This window comes from Dicentrarchus labrax, unplaced genomic scaffold, assembly GCF_905237075.1.
Source record: "Dicentrarchus labrax unplaced genomic scaffold, dlabrax2021, whole genome shotgun sequence".
Classification (NCBI taxonomy): Eukaryota; Metazoa; Chordata; class Actinopteri; family Moronidae; genus Dicentrarchus; species Dicentrarchus labrax.
This window is the reverse complement of record NW_026136711.1, coordinates 3,037,661-3,057,173: the sequence shown is the minus strand read 5'-3', so window position 1 is coordinate 3,057,173 and position 19,513 is coordinate 3,037,661. Positions and strand designations below refer to the sequence as shown.

At 38.9% G+C, this 19,513-nt stretch overlaps 1 protein-coding gene across 3 annotated transcripts in view; it reads left to right on the top strand.

Moving 5' to 3' along the window:
- Nucleotides 1–8,784: 8,784 nt before the first annotated feature.
- The window catches only part of arhgef1a (Rho guanine nucleotide exchange factor (GEF) 1a), a 38,784-nt gene continuing 28,055 nt past the window's right edge, over nucleotides 8,785–19,513 (top strand). For 2 of the 3 annotated variants that reach the window (XM_051415289.1, XM_051415288.1), the window contains exons 1-3: nucleotides 8,785–9,046; nucleotides 17,934–18,096; nucleotides 19,202–19,269. In XM_051415289.1, the coding sequence (XP_051271249.1) occupies nucleotides 8,984–9,046; nucleotides 17,934–18,096; nucleotides 19,202–19,269 (294 nt within the window). In that variant the 5' untranslated portion in view covers nucleotides 8,785–8,983. Of the gene's footprint in view, nucleotides 9,047–12,770; nucleotides 12,909–17,933; nucleotides 18,097–19,201; nucleotides 19,270–19,513 lie in introns of all 3 variants that reach the window. The other variant, XM_051415290.1, reaches the window with a different exon arrangement.

Here is a 19,513-nt window from a genome sequence, read left to right as displayed (position 1 = left end):
TGGTTTACACAGGCTGCTCCAGCTCCCCTGTCGAAGGGACAGATACAGGAAATCTTTCCTGCCACATGCCATCATCACACTGTACAATAACAGCTAAAACTCTGGTCATAACAATACAGTCTCCAAGCACCTTATATGTTTTATCTGTTCACTGCACCTTATATTTTTACTTTGCACTACAATTAGACCGCTTATTTATACATTTTTTATATTGCATTTTATATAGCTTTTTTGATATGTCTAGGTTGTTCTCTTTACTTATTGTGTTGTTACTGTGTGTAATGCTGCTGCTACACTGCAATTTCCCAGCTTGGGATCAATAAAGTATATCTATCTATCTATCTATCTATCTATCTATCTATCTTAGTAATAATAATATTAATAATAATAATAACAATAATATCAGTGATATTAGTAATGGCAGTCAAGCAGGATCTGTCATGTTATTTCACTTGTCTACACTAATCATGTGACAACTTGCCAACAGATATAAGAAACAGTTCAAAGGCAACCATGTTGTATTTGCCCTGATGAAAAGGGGACTGTTGGGTTTCTATAAAGGAGTACAGTCTAGACCTGCTCTATTGCTCTATTTGAGAAGTGTCCTGAGATAACTTCTGTGCTATAAAAAAGAAACAAAATTGAATTGAATTAAAGACAACAAATATCCCCTCAGGGACAATAAATTTAAAGTTGAAAAAAAATGATTTGAACATTACTTATTAGAAGCAGCAATTACTGATTTTTGGGACACCTTGGGGGAGTGTAATAAGTTGTAAAATTGACATATTATCACTATAAAGTTGTTATGGTGAACACAACATTAGCATTCATTTCACCCCATATTTTTGGACACTGGGTTTATTGTTTGTTTACTGTTGTCTGATGTGGTTATTTAGTTACTGCTAACTCTACAACAAATTGTCCTACGGGGAAAGTAAAGCTATCCTTGACCTGACAAAACATATGTGGCTGTTAAGATGCTAGTTGCCAACATGTCTGTCTGCCCTTTGGTGCATAACGGGTTCTGTAGTGTTGGTTTAAAAGAGCTTTTTTGTTGAAAACAGCTGCTGCATGAAACTAAGTTGATGAGAGTGGTGGGACTAAACAAAACAGTAAAGTTGTGACCTGTGAAAGCAAAACAATGAGCTGACAGATGCTCCTGTGAACTGCAGAGTCAGTGGATTATTTGTCACTGAGCCACCTCTTTCACATTACACACTCATCATTTGATCCTGTGTCAATAGAAAAACAATGATTAGTGCAGCTTTACAGCTGCAGTAGGCAATTTTTATAAAATCCTTATATAAAATCTTTACAGTAGTACATGAGAGAGATAATCTGTGAAAAAATCTGGTTCTTCTAGTTTCTCCAAGTTGCTCCAAGTTGCTCCTCCTGGTCTAGTATGCAACTTCTAAAGAAATCAGGGAACAGGATTTCCATCATAGGCAACAGACAAAGGTCCCCCCACATTAAAAAGTCACAGAAGGCCAACAGAGAGTTATCACATCATGATTGTTGATGAGGCCGATCGTTCCTTAAAGCCCCTATGTGCTTCTCAAATGGTGTCCCATGTACCTGTTCACTCTGTACCAGAGTCCTTGCTGCAGCGGCCCAGAGTTTGAATCCGACCTGTGGCCCTTTGCTGCGTGTCATCCCCTCTCTCTGTCCCCCTTTCCTGTTTGTCTTCAGCTGTCACTGTCATAAAGGCAATAAAAAAAAGCCTAAAAAAACAAAAAGAAATGTGCAGTTTGGGTCCCCAGCATATAGGAACTGCCAGATGTTGCATGTTGGGCAATTAACATCATCACCTATACAGACAATGTTTCAGCAACTGATTTTGGACAATATTGTGGTTTTGGAGTTATTGAGGATGCTGAATCCATTCAGAAGTTTCTCACAGAACACTGGATTATGTAACTATAGTCCATTGCATTGAATTCAAGCTCAAAGTTTAAAAAAAGGACAAATATTGTGTGTATTCTGTATTGCACAGCCCCAAAGTACATGGGAACTACTGTAGTGAAAATAATAACCATTCATTGATAGATGGATGATATGGACACAGTTAATATGAACAGCATTATCTTTAAATCACTGTATAACATATTGTATATAATGTGATCATATAATAATATACATATTTACCAAAATATTTAAAATCATACAGTAAAAAGTGAAAATCAGAAAAACTAAATGTATTTGATGAGTCTGCTGTCACAGACCTCGGCATTAAACATGTCAATCGAGTTTTTCTTGCAACTTTATATCTTTCTCAGGAAAAAAACTTGCTAATGAACTGGAAACTTCTAATGTAGTTAAAATGTTTCAATGCTGCTCTGAACTTTTCACAGTTCATTTAGTTCCTCATTCAGTCCTTCTTGAGTGTCCTGATTTGCAGTGTTGGGCAAGTTACTTTAAAAAAGTAATTAGTTACAGTTACTAGTTACTTCTTCCAAAAAGTAACTAAATCAGTTACTCAGTTACAAATTATATAAGTAACTAGTTACTTCAGAAAGTAACTATTGCGTTACTTTCAAGTACATTTTTAAATGCTCAAATGTGACCCCACCTCCACCCCTCTTTAACGGAACTTAAAATACATGTGCATGTTCAATTATTTATGATAAATCTGAATATTATAATGAAATGGACACTTAATACAATCCATTATTAACAGAAACAATGTACACAAGTCTAAACTATTTTAATGTTGCTGTGGAACAAAGTGAGACTAGCCTCCAATCAAATACCGTGTATGTAGATATTATGTTTATATAGTGGATCCATACAAATAACACAATAGATGTTTTGGAACTTTTGATATTTATTGTCCCTCAACAGGCCACAACTGGGCAAAATTAAATTATGCTTGTTAAGCACTATACCAAAAATAAATAACAAATATATACACTCTTTGTAGTGCAAATAAAACAAAAAAAACTTCAGACAATTGTCTACAATTGTAGATATACTGTACTACTTGAAAAAGTGGAACAGTGTAACAATATGAGGTCCTTTCAATCTAACTGAAAAGTACAATGTATAGCAAAACTAAGGAATCCAAATATAAACAGGTAATACATAAGAAATAAAAAATACATCTCCATAAAAATAAATCTCTTTCTCTGGCCATTGACAATCTCACTTCAAGAGGCTGCAGCCAGCCAACAAATAAATCTAAATTAAATGATGCTCTTTAAGCAATGTACCAAAAATGTATTCAAACAATATATACACTCTTTTTAGTGCAAATGTAATAAGATGCAACACAACTCGCCATACCTGTCTCTCGTTGACTGACACGCTTGTGTTGTTCGTTGTGTGTCGGACTATGCGTGCTTTCGAACACCCGCCCAACTCTACCTCTGATTGGCTTACCATGAAATTTTACTCAACCTCAGCCAATCGTCAGCATTTATGCGCTTGTCTCGTGCACTGCCCACTAACCAAGGAAGAACAGTAAAAAAAAGTCTTTGCCTCTCGGCTCAGAGATCTAATTGGTCTGATGAAAAAAACAGATTCAATATTTGATATAATCTTATCATCAACATACATGTTATGTTATCGTTAGCTCTTACAACTTTATGCCAGTATAGCTACTTTTGTAGTCTTGCTTACTTTGTAGACTGAAACACCATGCTCTCCATCTCCCTTATCATCAATCAGCCTTCTGATCTGGGCAGGGGGGAGGGTTTCCTCTTTGTTGTCATGGAAACCCTGGGTCCATTGCTGTAACGTGTTCCTCCTTGTCTTTTCTCTCTCCAGCGAAGCTTCCATGCTGCACCTGTGGGGCCCAGTGCTGCTCCAAGATCCCCTACAGTTACCATGTGTGAGCACAGGGAGGGGCTGCAGGGTCCTGGTGGTGGAGCGGCTGTGTACTGGCAGGAGGACACTCAGCTCCCCTTATCACCTCTGGACGGTGTTTGGGAGCAGCTGAGGGAAAACACATCAGAGTGTTAAAAGTGATAATAAGACTTACAGGCGTGTTCCTGTTGTCATGAACGCACCTTTACCTGCTGCAGCAACCTCGACCTGTGTGAAAACAACCACAGAATAAGAGAGATAAATCATCTGTGAATTACTGAAGACATATTCAGATTGAAGATTTTAGTTCATGTTGTTACTCATTATGAGCATACCTCTGCCAGTTACAGCCATCTGCAACTGAGGAAAAATATACAGCAGAGTGAGCAAATGACTTATAATAAGATCTACAGACTCTTTTGCTAGAAAATCTGAATGAGTTCCATACCTGTGCCTCCTAAAGTCACCTTCACCTCAGTAAATAAGGAAGATATCAAAAAACAAAAGAATAAGTTATCTTTAACTTTTTGAATAATTTGAATAAGTGTAAGCTATAAAACATGACGTCCTGTGTCTTTATATAAAGGACTGCTGCAGGTCGTCTTCTGTCCAAGTCACAGTCTTGTACTTACCTTTATGATGTGAATGGCAGAAGCTCAGGTGGTAGAGCACACTGAACCTCAGGCCAACATGACACATGTTGGAGCCAGTTGAGGTATTTCAGTCAAACACCTCGACTGGCTCCTGTCAACACAAAGGAGCAGTGGTAAGGATGTAATCAGCCCTGGATTAGGAAGAGGGGTCCCCTCTGAAAACCAGGCCTAAATACATCTCCTGTGTTTATACTGATATAACTGTCACGGCACAGGTAGTACTGGAGAAGAGATTTCTTATTAACTGCAGTAGGTAATTTTTACAACTTTCCTAAAACTTTAACTATGTCCTGACAGTAGTATATGAGACGGATCATCTGTGAAAAGATATGGCTCCTTGTAGTGCTCCTAATGGTATTTGGAAGAATCCACTGGGCCAGAACGAAAACAACCAAGATAGTTAATTGTTGACTCTCATTCCTAGGACGCCAAATACAGACGCTTTGAGAATAAGACTCAACAATCAACTATCAACTATCAGCTTCCAACCCAAATTGTCTTTATATCTTTCTCAGCTCTGATTGGTTGTTTTTGTTCAGGCCCGGTGAATTCTTGCAAACACCATTAGGAGCACTAGGAGGAGCCAGAGGAACCTGATTTAAAAAAAAAGAGAGCCCAGTCCCTCAGAAGCTTTTCTGAAACTTTGTGCTGCATGTTGAAATGTTTTGGGCATTTTTGAAAATTGTTCTTTCTTTGAAGAATTCCTTAAAGATGAAAGGTTCCGGTAAGGTGAGAATAAAATTGCTAGTAGATGGTGACATATGGATCAACATTTTGCATAGGGAACTGCCATGGTTGGTGAAACTCATGGATGTATGGACAAAATTGTAAGGTCGTGTAGAATTCACAGGGATTGTTTTTAGGGATTGTTTCTTTTAGGGATCATACTGACTGACTCATTGCATTAATGGGACTGATGTCCCATTAATGCATGTTACTAACTTCACTTCTTTCCCGGAGTTCTTGTGCTTTCTCGTCTCGCAGGTTCTCATGGATCCTGGTGGAGCCTCCTGCCATGGTCCTGCTTGACTGCCATTGCTAATATTACTGATATTAGTGTTATCATCATTATTATTACTATTATTATTATTACAGTTACTATTATTACTATAATCACTGCTCATTGTCCCCCATCGTTGCTGTTATCGTCGTCATCATCTTCTTCATGTTCATCATCATCAGTCACTACTATTAGTGTAGTTGTTGCTACTGTTGTTGCTGTGCACCTGTCTGTCTGTCTGTCTGTCTCACTCTCTCTCTCTGTGTTACCACCCCCCCCTCTCACCAGAGGCAGACGACTACCCTGTCCTAGGTTTCTGCCTTTAACAGACAGTTTTTCTTTGCCCCCGTCACCAAGTGCTTGCTCATGGTGGTACTGTTGGGTCTCTGTAAATAATGTTATAAGGAGTAAGGACCGAGCGCACTACCAGCCCTGCCAGACACAAAGGCCTCAAAGAAAAAGCCGACACTCAGATGCAAGTGAAAGAGTCCTAACTGATAATGAAGTGATGATTAAACAGTCAACCACAGTTAGACACCTGTAGATCAGTGGAGCTTTCTTCTTCACTGAGCTCATAACAACAAGATCTGATTGGATGAAAATGTGCAGCTTCTTACTGAAGGCTTTTACACTTTTTCCACATTTAGTGTGACATTTTTTTGCAGTGGTACCACCACATGTTAACAATGATAAGTTTTTGACTAATACTGAAACTGAAAATTTTAGTGATATAAAGGTCAAAACAACAGCATCAGCATGTTTGTTTATTTTCCTACAATCATATTCATTATTTTTCCCTGGTCAATGCAAGCCCCCTCTGCAGTGGCTATATGCCCCATCAGGGGACCCCGCCCCACAGTCTGAAAACCACTGCTAGGACATCACCAGTGCATTATAGGAGGGGATACGACCTGTGACAGGTTGAAAATTCAGCCAGAAAGAATGATGTGTATCCCCCTGTAACTTCATGTTGGAAAGAAACTTCTTCAGATGCCCCAAGGTTTCAATGTTTCAACGAAATTGTATTATTTACAATGCAAGGTTATAGAATAACATTTACATATAGTCCAACATCCAGATGGTAGATGCTCCTACAACCTTGCTGAATAACAATAAAATATACTTGAATCCTTGAATCCTCTGCTGGACTATTATGCAAACCTTTGTTGTAACTTGTTACTGGTTAAATCGAGCACAATATGAGCTGTAATATCTTTTTAAGACAAAGTCTTTTTTACATTCTTGAGATTCTTTTTTTGCAGTGATGGTGATGTCAATTGTTAGAATGATAATTTGACCTGATGATGGTGCTAGAGGAAAGGACAAAGGATCACCAGTCAGCAGGATTCATCATCTGGGAACAATGAGTGTCTGTACAAAATGTCCAGTAAATCCGTTCTAATGCAACATGCTGGTGGAGCTCAGGGGCCCATAAATTTCTACATGCTGTACCTATATACCAACGCTGTTATATTTATTATCACGTCGCTAGCATGTCTAAAAATAAATATATGCAAAGACAAATGTACAAAGCTATCATGCATGTTATGTCTATTTTTCGGTGTGTGCCAAGAATACGACTGCATGGCACTGTGTCGAAACATTTCCTGCTACACTGGTGCGGTCTTCCTCCTTCCTCACCAGGGAGATCCACACACACACACACACACACACACACATACATATAGTTAAGGTGTCTAATCTCAGTAGCTGAGTTGGAACCAATGGCAATATATATTTAGACCATGAAGTAGCTTTCTGATAATGCAGAACTAGCCCCTCTGGAACTTCCTGAACAATCTGACTAAAGAGTAAAAGTCTTCTTTCCAAACCTAGTACGGTCAGGTGTTTATATGCACAGACACATTTAATCAGAACGGTGATTAATTATCAAAAGTGATGAATATGTCGTGTATTCGTCTTCCTCAACAGTTACCTTTCAACCATGATTTCTAATAGTTTTGTCATATTTTGTTAAATTTGGCATCATTTGTTTGACAGTCTATCCCGGATTTGTCAATTTTTTCATGGACTTGTTTCATTTTGGTATTTCTTCTTTTCCTACCCTTTGGGTGTCCAGTAATGTTCAAATCTTGGAGAATTTGAAAAACAAACTCTGCATAGGTCCAGTTCAGCTCAGAAGCTGAAGCTGGAACCTTTTCCAGATTTTGCGCTGAGAGAACTCAGCCAGAAAGTTATCAGGTTAAATTGTTTACATGTTTTATGATTTTTCTTCCTGTCTTTCTACTGTAGAATAGTAGGCTTCTTGTAAATGAAAAAAAAACATGCTAAAGCCGATACCTGGTAATGAGAACGGGCTGTGAAGTGTGTGGGAGAAACTACTGTGGCCACAAAACTCACAAGAAATGTGAGATCTACAACCAGTGTTTTGTTTGTCCCTTCTGGGCTACCCTAGGACTCCAAGGAGGGCGACCACAGGTGTCTGAAGATAGAAATAGCTCATTCTGAGGTATCGAAAACATAACGATTCCTATATTATGTGATTATACATACTAATATTATATTCCATTTTTGACAATAGATCCTCCTAAATGTTACACACTGGACCTTTAAAGCTGTAGTTACAAATTTTTATAAAAATATCTTTTGTCATAGTTGCTGAAACTTTCACTATATCCTGACTGTAGTACACGAGACACATAATCTGTGAAAGTATCAGGTTCCTCTGGCTCCTCCTAGTGCTCCTAATGGTATTTATAATATAGTCCTCAAAACTATGTTCTTAATGTGAACATTTTCATAAATATATAGAAATGTGGGAAATGCCCTTAATTCTGTTCGAGGGCTCTCATTTGGACCCCTACAATGTCTATACAGTGGTTATGCCCTTGAACCAACTGCATTATAGAGTTATATTACAATGACACCCTGAATAGTAATGACTGTACAACAGGGACCACATTTTTTATAAAAAAGCTGCTCACCTACTAAATATAGGAGCTGGATAATTGCAGATACAGTTGCAATTTCTATCAGGTCATCACATCCTGCTCTCAAACATAATATGTGTGCTATGAATGATTTGATAAGGTGATACAAGCCTGTAACTTTTTCTCTTTTCTCTATGTGAATAGCTACATTAATATTCTAGCATCTTGTAAATGGTTTGATACTAGGCTGTAGCAAAGAGCAAATAATAGTCTATACCAAGCATTCACAGACAGCTGAACACTGTGTGCATGTACGTGTGTGTGTGTGTGTGTGTGTGTGTGTGTGTGTGTGTGTGTGTGTGTGTGTGTGTGTGTGTGTGTGTGTGTGTGTGTGTGTGTGTGTGAGGGGGCGGTGATGATTCAGAAGTCAGATTTCTCACAGGAACAGCCACTTCACTAGAAGCAGAAGCACATTGCAGTTGGCCAGTGAGGAAAGACTTAGTTTTTTCCTCTTCGACAGGGATCTGAGGGACCCACAGCGAAGCACACAAACGTTGATACTGGATATTATATCTTCTGACTCGCTGGCCACCGTTTGAATCTGTCATTGTGAGAATAATACAGCTGCCACAATGTCCAGAGTTGCCAATCTGTCGAAGCTGCGACAGGAGAGGATAAGGGAGATTAACCTGCGGGTGAGTTGCCACTATGTTCATCATTAAGAGTAACATCGAAGACAGTGACATCAGGCCATGGCATCTGACTGACTTCAGGTCCTGCCAGCCAGTTTTTAAACGACAGGCTAAACAACCACTTGTGTGTGGAATGGTGTGACTTAAGAGGAGAAGGTTAACTTCCGGACTATAATTAGTTCTGTAGAAAAGTAGACATTACTACAAAGTCGTACTATCTTAATTTTTTTTTCCTGTCTTTGTTTTTTTCCTCCTCTTTCTATATCACTGAGTCACTGCCTGTTTTTGCACTCTCAGCCATAAAACATTTCCTCTTCACGACAGGAGCCTAGGCCTCTCAGGCCCTGGTATAGCTGCATTTGTTGCACACCTCTCTTAATCTACAGGATATGTACTGTATCTGTCTGATAGTGTTGTTGGTGGTGTGTATGTATGTTTGCTTGTACACAGTGTGCTTGCTCACTGGATATTTGACTATAGCAACTGTTGCCATAGAAATGGCAGTGGGTGTAATATTACTGCTTTCTTTGAGAATGTTGTAGGCCTCAAAAATGTGTATAAATAAATATATATAAAAAGCACTAAGGGCTTGATATACTGAGGCATTTGCACCAGCTGTACAGCCGCAGATGTGAGGCATTTGCATTTGTAAAGTGCACATACACACGAGAGGGTCACACACCAAAAAGAGGGGTGGGAGGGGGGATGTTAATGCCGGTTGATTATGTAATCTGCTGGATTCACTAAGGTCACGCAATATGCCGTTCTTGTGAGCCATCAGCTGTGTACCATCTACGCCCTCCACCTGCACTCTGGAGCTTCTGGCAGACCTGATCCTTCTCTATTGCTCTCTCTCTCTCTCTCTCTCTCTCTCTCTCTCTCTCTCTCTCTCTCTCTCTCTCACATTCCATCTCTTTTTAATTTCTCCTGGAGTCCTATTGCATTAATAAAAATGTATTCAGACCTAAAGACCTGACATCCCATCACTGGCTCGAGAACAGTCTCATACCTGCTTGGATGCTAATTAAAGCTGCAGTAGGTCATTTTTTTTGTCATATTTGCTGACACTTTCACTTTATCCCTACAGTAGTACATTAGACAGATAATCTGTGAAACAATCAGGCTCTTCCTCGTGAGAAAGATTGATTGTTGAGTCACAGGGCATCAAATACAGACGCTTTGGAATCCTGGGAATGAGACTCAAAAATCAACTATCTTCAAGCTTCCAAGCCAAAACATCCTTCTATCTTTCTCAGCTCTGATTGATGATGTTTTCGTTCAGGCCTGGTGGATTCTTGCAAATACCATTAGGAGCACTAGGAGGAGCCAGGGGAACCTGATTTTTTCACAGATTATCTGTCTCATGTACTACTGTCAGAACACAGTGAAAATTTCAGCAATAATGATTATTTTTTATAAAAGTTACCTACTGCAGCTTTAATGAAAACCACAGCCATTTCTCATACATCCTTATTTGTCATATTTCTCTTATTTCCTTCGTCGCATATGTGTTGGCATTTTTTCCTGGTTTGGTGTCAGCACAATATGTGTGGCATTGTCGGTAATATGTCGGTCAGAAAGGCTAAACTTAAATTACCCAGGGTGCTCTGCTGCCCTTTAGGAATCAATCTGGGTTACTGGACCATTTCCATCCTTACAGCCGCTCGCAGCTGTCCTTAAAGTGGAACACCTCACACGCAAATGGCTAATGCACACATATAGTACAAAACTGTGTGCATTAACAACAATTTATTATACATAAATACACACATTATACAGTAAAATATACCACAATTAGAACAATTAATTTAGTAGAATGTTACATTCATAATGAGAGGCTGGGAATAAAACTACTTTCAATAAGGTGACTATTGACGTTTGCAATATGGAAAGAAAAAATCTTGGGAGAGAATTCCAGAAATATGGGACAAAAGAAGGCCCAGTCAGCCCTGGCCTGGTTCTGGAAGCAGAGCCTTTAAAAGAGAGTGTGTCGTTGGAAATTGTCAGGTAGGGGATGGGGCTGTAGGAGGGGGCCTGGTTATGGAGACGTCCGTATGCCATGAGAAAGACTTTGAACTGAATCCCTTGTGGGACAGAAGGCCACATGAGGTTTTTAGGACAGTAGTGGTCTTGGGTACAGGAGTAAGTTCTAAGAGTCAAGTAGCAAATTTCTGAAGTTTATTAAAGACGACGGCAGAGGTCATTCCTGGATGTGACAAGGAGTGATCAGAGTTTCAGCAGCTGAGATGAAGAGGGACAGGTGAAAACCGATAGTACTTTCAGATGGGAAAAAAGCACATATTTTATTATGTTTTCAGTGTATGATGTTTGAATAAATATTTCTGTCAGAGATTACTCTCAGGTTGCCGATATGAGATGACAGGGGTCACAGAGGAGCTGTCTATTCTGTTTCCCATGTTGTTCCTTTGTGTTCATTAAAGCTGCAGTAGGTCATTTTTATAAAAATATTTTTAATATATTTGTTGAAGCTTCATTATATCCTGATAGCAGTATATAAGACCGACAATCTGTGAAAAAAATCAGGCTCATCCTAGTGCTCTGAATGATATTTGATAGTTGGGTTGCCAAAGACTTTGTATATGACAGCCTGGATCCTCCCTGGACCCTTTTTGTTGCTCCCGATGCAGTGCATCGCTGTATGAGTGTGTATGAATGATTAGTTTCTGTTCTGGTGAGCAGTTGGCACCTTGCATGGCAGCCACTGCCATGAGTGTATGACTGTGTGTGTATGGGGTGAGTGTGGCATGTAGTGTACAGCGCATTGAGTGGTCAAAAGACTAAAAAAGGCGCTATATAAGTACAGTCCATTTACTATTTACCATTTACCCTCTTGACACCTTGTACCGAATATTTTCTTTTTCTACATGAAAGGACCACAAAATCATCCCCATTGCTTTATGACTCTGTCTCTTATTAAGTTCATATTTTGCAACAAATAGTACAATAAAACACATCTGACTCAGTGTGCAAGGTCTCTATGCTTAACGATTTTTATCAGATGACGGATAAAGAAAAAAACGCATATGAAATATGGACTTGCTGTGCAAGACCAATCACTGAAAGCTTTTCTCAATCGAAAATATGTTTTTGCTGTTCTACTGACTGACTTCCTTGTTTGTTGGTCTGACTGGTTGAAGTCAGCTATAGAAGGATTCAGACAAGGATATAAAGACGCTTTGGGGTGGAAGCTTGAAGAAAGTTGATTGTTGAGTCTGTATTTGACACCCTGGGAATGGGAAATTTTTCTTGTCTCTGTGGATTCTTGCAAATGCCATCAGGAGCACCAGGAGGAGCCAGGGGAACCGGATTTTTTCACAGATTGTCAGTCTCATGTTCTACTGTCATGATATATTAAAAGTTTCTGTAAATTCGACATTTTTTTCTAAAACGTTTTTTAAGAAAAACAGGCCCAAAAAGTGTTGACATTTTTTTCTCTTTTTATTTATTGGTAGGCTGTCGAGTTATAGTCCTGTTTCTTAGTGAAGTCAAATACATGCAATGGGATAATACTTCATTAAAGTGGAACTAAACCACAAAAAGCTACCACCATATATGTCAACTGCATGCACATCAGTCAGTAGTGGGAAGAAAAAATTTGCAATAGCCTTATTCCAACCAGTAGAAGGAGGTGGAGTTTAGTTACATTTAGTAAGTAAGTTATCCATTTGAAATGTTACAGTAAAAGTCTCTATCTCTCTCTCATTAGGTGCATTTCCATCCATCTGTGTGACTTCCACAGACGCTTCTGCTCCACTGGAGAGGAGACAGTAACCTTCCTCACATTAACACATGAAACAAACATTATTCCATCATGTTTTCTACATTTCTTTTTCCACCATGTGAGGTTTGTCTGGTGCTCTTTTTAATTATATCATCTCATTGCTTCTTCTTCTTCTACAATGGCTTTAATGGTACCTGACTGAAGAATTAGCACCTCCTACTGTCCTGCATCAGTGAACTGGAAAATCTCAGCTCAACCCTAACACTAGTCCTAATCTTTTTTTCTTTAATATTCTTTTTTATCCATTTTGTCATTATTGCTGACATTTTCACAGTGTTCTGAAAGAAGTACATGAGACAGATAATCTGTGAAAAAATCAGGATCCTCTGTACGGTGGCCGACAAGGGCAAACGCGCCACAAACAAATAATATTATTATAGAAGAATATTATAATAATTCTTCTATTATAGAAGAATATTCTTATTATATATATATATATATATATATATTATATATTCTTAGAATATTATAGAAGAATATTATAATAATTCTTCAATTATAGAAAAATATTCTTCTATAATATAATATTATAATAATATTATTATATAATATAATATTTTTATAATATATAATATTATTATAATATATAATATTATAATAATATTATATATTGTAAAAGATTACGGCCAAGCTTTATGTCTTTCGGGTCTGGTCCCACAGGACTGGTCCATCCCTCAGGTCAGGTCCCTCTAGTGGCCGGGTGCACTTCCGTTTTGTCGAGTGAATTTGCAGCGTTTATCTCTTGGAGTTGTTTTGGGGTTTTGTGTGTTTTGGCATTTGCAGCATTTTTCGTTGGCAGTTGTTTGGTGGGTTTGTAAGTTTGTGCTTCCGCTCCGTTTCTGGAGCTTTTTGTTGATTTGTTTTTATGTGTTTGTGTGTTTTTGGTTTTGCATCATTCCCGTGTCGGCCAGCGTTTTGCTTTGCCTTTCCCTTTCGGCCACCGTACCTCTAGCTCCTCCTAGTGCTCCTATTGGTATTTGCAAGAATCCACCGGGCCTGAACAAAAACAACCAATCAGAGCCGAGAAATATAGAAACACGCTTTGACTGGAAGCTTGAAGATAATTGATTGTTGAGTCTCATTCCCAGGGTCCCAAAGTATCTGCATTTGATGCTCTGGGAATGAGACATCAACAGTAACCCGTCTTTCTCGCATCTGATCCGAAGTTTCAGAATTTTCTTTTAATAAATATTACCTATTGCAGCTTCAACAACAGGCACTGCTGTACATAGGGTTTTAGAAATATCAAGCATGCAAAACTGAACTTGGGAGGGGGTGTTTGGGGGCTCAATCAAAAGGAAAGTTACTTTTAGGCAATTACTTCACAACCTTTATTGTATACCATGCTCACCAGCTTGTACCCAATAAGAAGAAAGGGTACGAGTGGACAAAAAAAAGTACTAGTACTCAGTACCAGTAAGTATCAGCCTATTTCAGGCACATTGCACAGGTGGGAGGTTTCTTCTGATGAATAGATGAATCAGCACCAAATGTGAACCTGTAGTGACGTCACCCACTGGTTTGTGGAGTACCATTTTGAAGCCTCGAGTTTGGCATTATGGTCATAACCATGACAGTTTGTTGGACCCAGCGGAGGTGACGCAAATTGAGCTGCTTTCATTGGCTGCACAGTTTCGTCTCTATGGAAACAATGGTGGCTCGCTTGGTCATACACAATCTTATATTCCAGATAAATATAAAACTAAAAATGTTTGTTTCTGAAACAATTTTAGGTGAGAAATAGTCAACGCAGTAACAGAATCTTGATTCATATTTGATCAGTACTGCCTAATTTGACAGTTTGATCTGATCCATTACATAGAATGCAGGTTTAAGACACTTGTGCATTGGCTTCACTTCACAGATCCAGAAGCTCTGTCCATTATATATATAATCAGCACAAAGCAAGTTGGTATTTTTGGCATCTTAGACCTTGCGCTGAGAATAGATGTCTCAAAACCACATCTCTTTCTGGTTGTCCCTTTTGTCTTCAAGAGCAAACTAAACAAATGCACAGAAATTACAGAATAATGTTTCAAATTACACTCGAATAGATCAAAAATAACACTTAATGTGGTTATTCTTTGCCTTATTTGCCCATAAGCAATAAATAAAAGGCTGGCACTACTACAATGTCATCATTATTTCCACTTTGCGGCTCTCATTGTCGTAAAACAGCAATGTCTGACACACACTCTTCTAGAAGTAGTCCTTCTGATGGCTGAAAGTAAGTGGAGGAGGCTGGAGGTAGGAGTATTTATAGTCCCAGAATCTCAGAGCAAGTCTGAGGAGTAACTCTGCAGCACAGCAGAGCTCAGAGAGGAAAGAGATGGGCCTTATCACAAGAGGTCCAAAGATTGGTGGCAGCTTCCTTTTTTTCCATTCATTTTCATTTCATTTTGTTTAATTATGTACATTTTAGACTGAAGAAGGCAGTTGTATTTAAAATTTATGGATTTTTGTAAGCTGCAAAATGCCTGTGTATAGAAAATATCCTTAAAGATATTTAAAGCTGCAGTAGGTAATTTTTATAAAAATAATGTTTTTCTGTATTTGCTGACATTTTCACTGTGGCAAGAAAGATATAAAGATGCTTTAGGTTGAAAACATGAAGATAGTTAATGGTTGAGTCTAACCATTGACTAAAGTTTCAAGTCTTTATATCTGATTGGTTCTTTTTGTTACCATAGGAGCACTAGGAGGACCTGGAGGAACCAGATTTTTTCACAGATTATCTGTCTAATGTACTGCTGTCAGGATATAGTGAAAGTTTCAGCAAATATGACAAAGTTATTTTTGTAAAGGTTACCTACCGTAGCTTTATGCATTTTATTTTAAGCTGACTGGATCTGGTGCTGTTGAAAGAAGAAGTAAATGGCATACGGTTGAAACAACATACTGCATGTGGCTATTCTGCCAGGCTGTTACGCCATAATTCCACGGGACATGGCCTTATGACATTATGCTTGTGACGCGGTTTGGCTCCAAGTCTTTAAATCCCACCGCGCCTTCAGAGCATCTTGCCTTCCTGACATTGTTGACTTGTGTATTTTGTTCTTTTGCTGATTAATAGGTTATAACCGCCTCACCTTCCCCTCCCAAAACTTTTGCAATTAAATTCCAGGCCTTGTCCTTGTTGGTGCTGTCATTGTAAAAAACGGATCTGTGGTGCCATACAAAACACACACAGCATGCAGTATTTTATTTTGAAACTCAACCAGATTTTCTATGCTGTTTCTGTGCCTGACTGCTAGGCTCCGACCTCATCATTCCTCGCAGATATGTTTACATTGAACTATTAGGGAGTGATCAGCAAATACCTTACACCCCTAGCCGGAGCCTACAGGTGGATGCTGGGGTGGTGGTTGGGCTGACAGCGCAGCAGGCAGCAATACCATTTACCATCCATTCCAGTCAGCAATACTAATGCACGGCAACAGCGGCATTGACAGAGCAGATTGGAAGGGTGCGCTTGGTTAGTGATTATGGAATAAGGCATGTCATGTGTGTATAACAGCGCAGCTTGAGTTGACTTGCTCGCAGGATTTGCTGCATTTATTATTATAAACTTTAACACAGATGTTAAGCAATACAACGATGAAGTGATGACGTGTTTTACCCAAAGGTTCAAAGGTCAACTTCACTATGACATCATAATGTCCTGGAAAAACACATTTTGGTCGTTATTCAAGACCATATCTCAGGAACAGAGGGGAGATTGTGACCATATTTCACAGCTGGTCATACACTGAACTAGTGACACTTTTGGCAATTAGCAATTTTACTACCACCACAATTACTAGTGTTAGTAATAGCAAGAGTGACAAATCATGATCCTTAATATTCCTTACTCTAATCATTTTCTTAATTCCTAAACTCTTTCCTTTAATAAATAAATAAATGTCATCAAAAGTTAGAGGCCATGTATAGTTAAGAAGTAGAAATGTTTCCATGTGGCAATCTGCCCACTTCTGCTTTTTTTAAATGTGTTCATGTGATCATCATGAGCTTCTTCTTTTCTGAGCAGCAGCTTTCAGTTGAGAGGAAAAACCACAAACAGAACAAATACAGGAAAACTACAGTGGCTTCACACTGACTTCATTGTAGGAGGGTCATATAGAACAGCGGCAACTACCACCGCTGGAACTAGCTTAAATACGCTGAATTGTGCTTTGAGAATACTAAAAGTGCTGCCTTATATCAGTGACAATTTCCTGTGCCAGTTCTTCAAATGAGTAATACTTCTGTTTTCAGAGAGGTGAATAAAATAATTCCATTTTCTTTCTATTTGGCTTTGTGTATTGGTGGTTAATCAGTAAATCTGGATTGGTGTGCAGCTATCATAGGGATGCTGGGGACATGTCCCCATCACTTTTTAAAAGCATATTTTGTTGAAAATGTTTTCAATAATAGCTTGCACCAAGAAATAGCCTCAGGTTTGCAAACAGATCATTGCGTCTTATTTTACATTGCATAAGAAGATAGTGACTTACAGTAAAGTGCTGCTTGCTAAAGCAGTTTCTAATGTCTTTCCTCTTGTATTTTATAAAAATTATCCAGTGCAACTTTAAAATACATAGTAGAGTCTGAGAATACTGCTACCCCAAAGAGCAGGTCAAATATCCCTTTTGGGCTGAGTAAAAACCAGTGCACAGATGAAAACAAGGTGTATCTGACTACTAACCAGAGAATTAGGTAATTGAGGAGCAGCCATAAGAATGATTTGTGGGGTCGCAGTCCAGAGAGGTAATGAAAGTGAATCCTCCAGCAGTTTACTAAACTCTCCGGTCAACAGTAACAAAATGGAGAACAGTGATTTGCTCAAAAGGCCTTCAGTCATTTTCATCAATGCAGCTTGGAAAGTGAGCAGGAAGGCTAACAGAAGGGAACACTGTGAGAAGGAAAATGCTTTTTGTGTCCAACTGCACTTGTCAGCACACAGCTTTTACCTTTGACCTTTCAACCACCGGTCTGATGTGTTCACCTTCTCATAGCAAACTTCAACTCCATCTGATCTGCTTTATGATATCACAAATACACAAATACATATATATGTTTTTCACGTTTTGTCTCTGTTCTCTTTTCCAGAATAGAGAGAGAGAGCGCATGAGGGAGCGAGAGAAGGCGGCGAGGGAGAGGGAGGCACGTTATAGCAATGGTCATCTCTTCACCTCGTTGACAGTGTCAGGAACCACGCTCTGTTCAGCATGCAACAAGAGTATCACTGCCAAGGAGGCACTCAGCTGCCCCAGTAAGTAACACAGTTACTGCACTTCTGCATCTTCACAAAGTGAGAGGTGGTAGAGTGGCAAAAAACTCATTTAGAAATACAGTACAGTTAGTTCTTACTTAAAGCTGCAGTAGGTAACTTTTATAAAATTAACTTTTTGTTATTATTGCTGAGATTTCCCCTGTGTTCTGACACTAGGAGCAGCCAGAGGAACCCGATTTATTTGTACAGATTATCTGTCATATGTACTACTATCAGGATAAAGTGAAGGTTTCAGGAAATATGACAAAAACTTATTTTAATAAAAATTACATATTGCAGCTTTAAGTAAGAGTATGAAGGTATCTACTGAAATATGAATAAAAAGAGCTATGTGATAGGTTTGGCTTCTCTTTCGTACACCTGAATTCTGGGAATGGTTCAGCAATCAGCTATAACATTCTGATCACCTGGGCGGCCCCATACCAACAAACTGTGTTGCACTGTGTGTTCTGACACCCTTCTATCAGAACCAGCATTAACTTTTTCAGCAGTTTGAGCTACAGTAGCTCTTCTGTTGGGCGACCAAGTCTTATTGATGCATGTGGGGAGTGATGACTGGCCCGTGTGGTCCGATCCATGACCCTGTCTCCGGTTCTTTTCCTTTCTTGGAGCACTTTTGATAGGTACTGACCTCTGCAGACCGGGAACACCCCACAAGAGCTGCAGGTTTAGAGATGCTCTGATCCAGTCATCTAGCCATCAATTCAATTAAATTGAATTTTATTTGTATCGTTCCAATTCATGACAAAAGTTATCTCAGGACACTTTTCAAATAGAGCAGGTCTAGACTGTACTCCTTATAAAATTTGGCCCTTGTCAAAGTTGCTCAAAATCCTCACGCTGCCCATTTTTCCTGCTTCTAACACATCAACTTTGAGGAAAGAATTTTCACTTGCTGCCTGATATATCCCACCCACTGACAGGTGCCATGATAACCAGATCATCATTGTTATTCACCTACCTGTCAGAGCTCATAATCTTATGGCTGATCGGTGTAAGTTGCTGCAATGTTGAGACAGAAGAAAGAGAGAAAGAGATCTGTCATCTTTGTGTTCTTGATGCCAGCTTTTCTGTTTTTTTCCAGCATGCAATGTCACTATCCACAACCGCTGTCGAGACACTTTGCCGAACTGCGCCAAAATGAAACAGAGGGTAGGACACAGGCTACACTACAAATCATCACAACTTTAATGACTGAAAGATATTATTAATATTTTATTCTTATTGTCTTATTCCCACACAAATGTTTTAAGGATTTTAAATCAGTTTCGCTTGAAGATGAATGAAACGGTGAATTACAGTAATACTTACAGGCTGTGGAACTTTAACCCTGCAGTAGGTAACTTTTATAAAGATAAGTTTTTATCATGTTTGCTGAAACTTTCACTATATCATG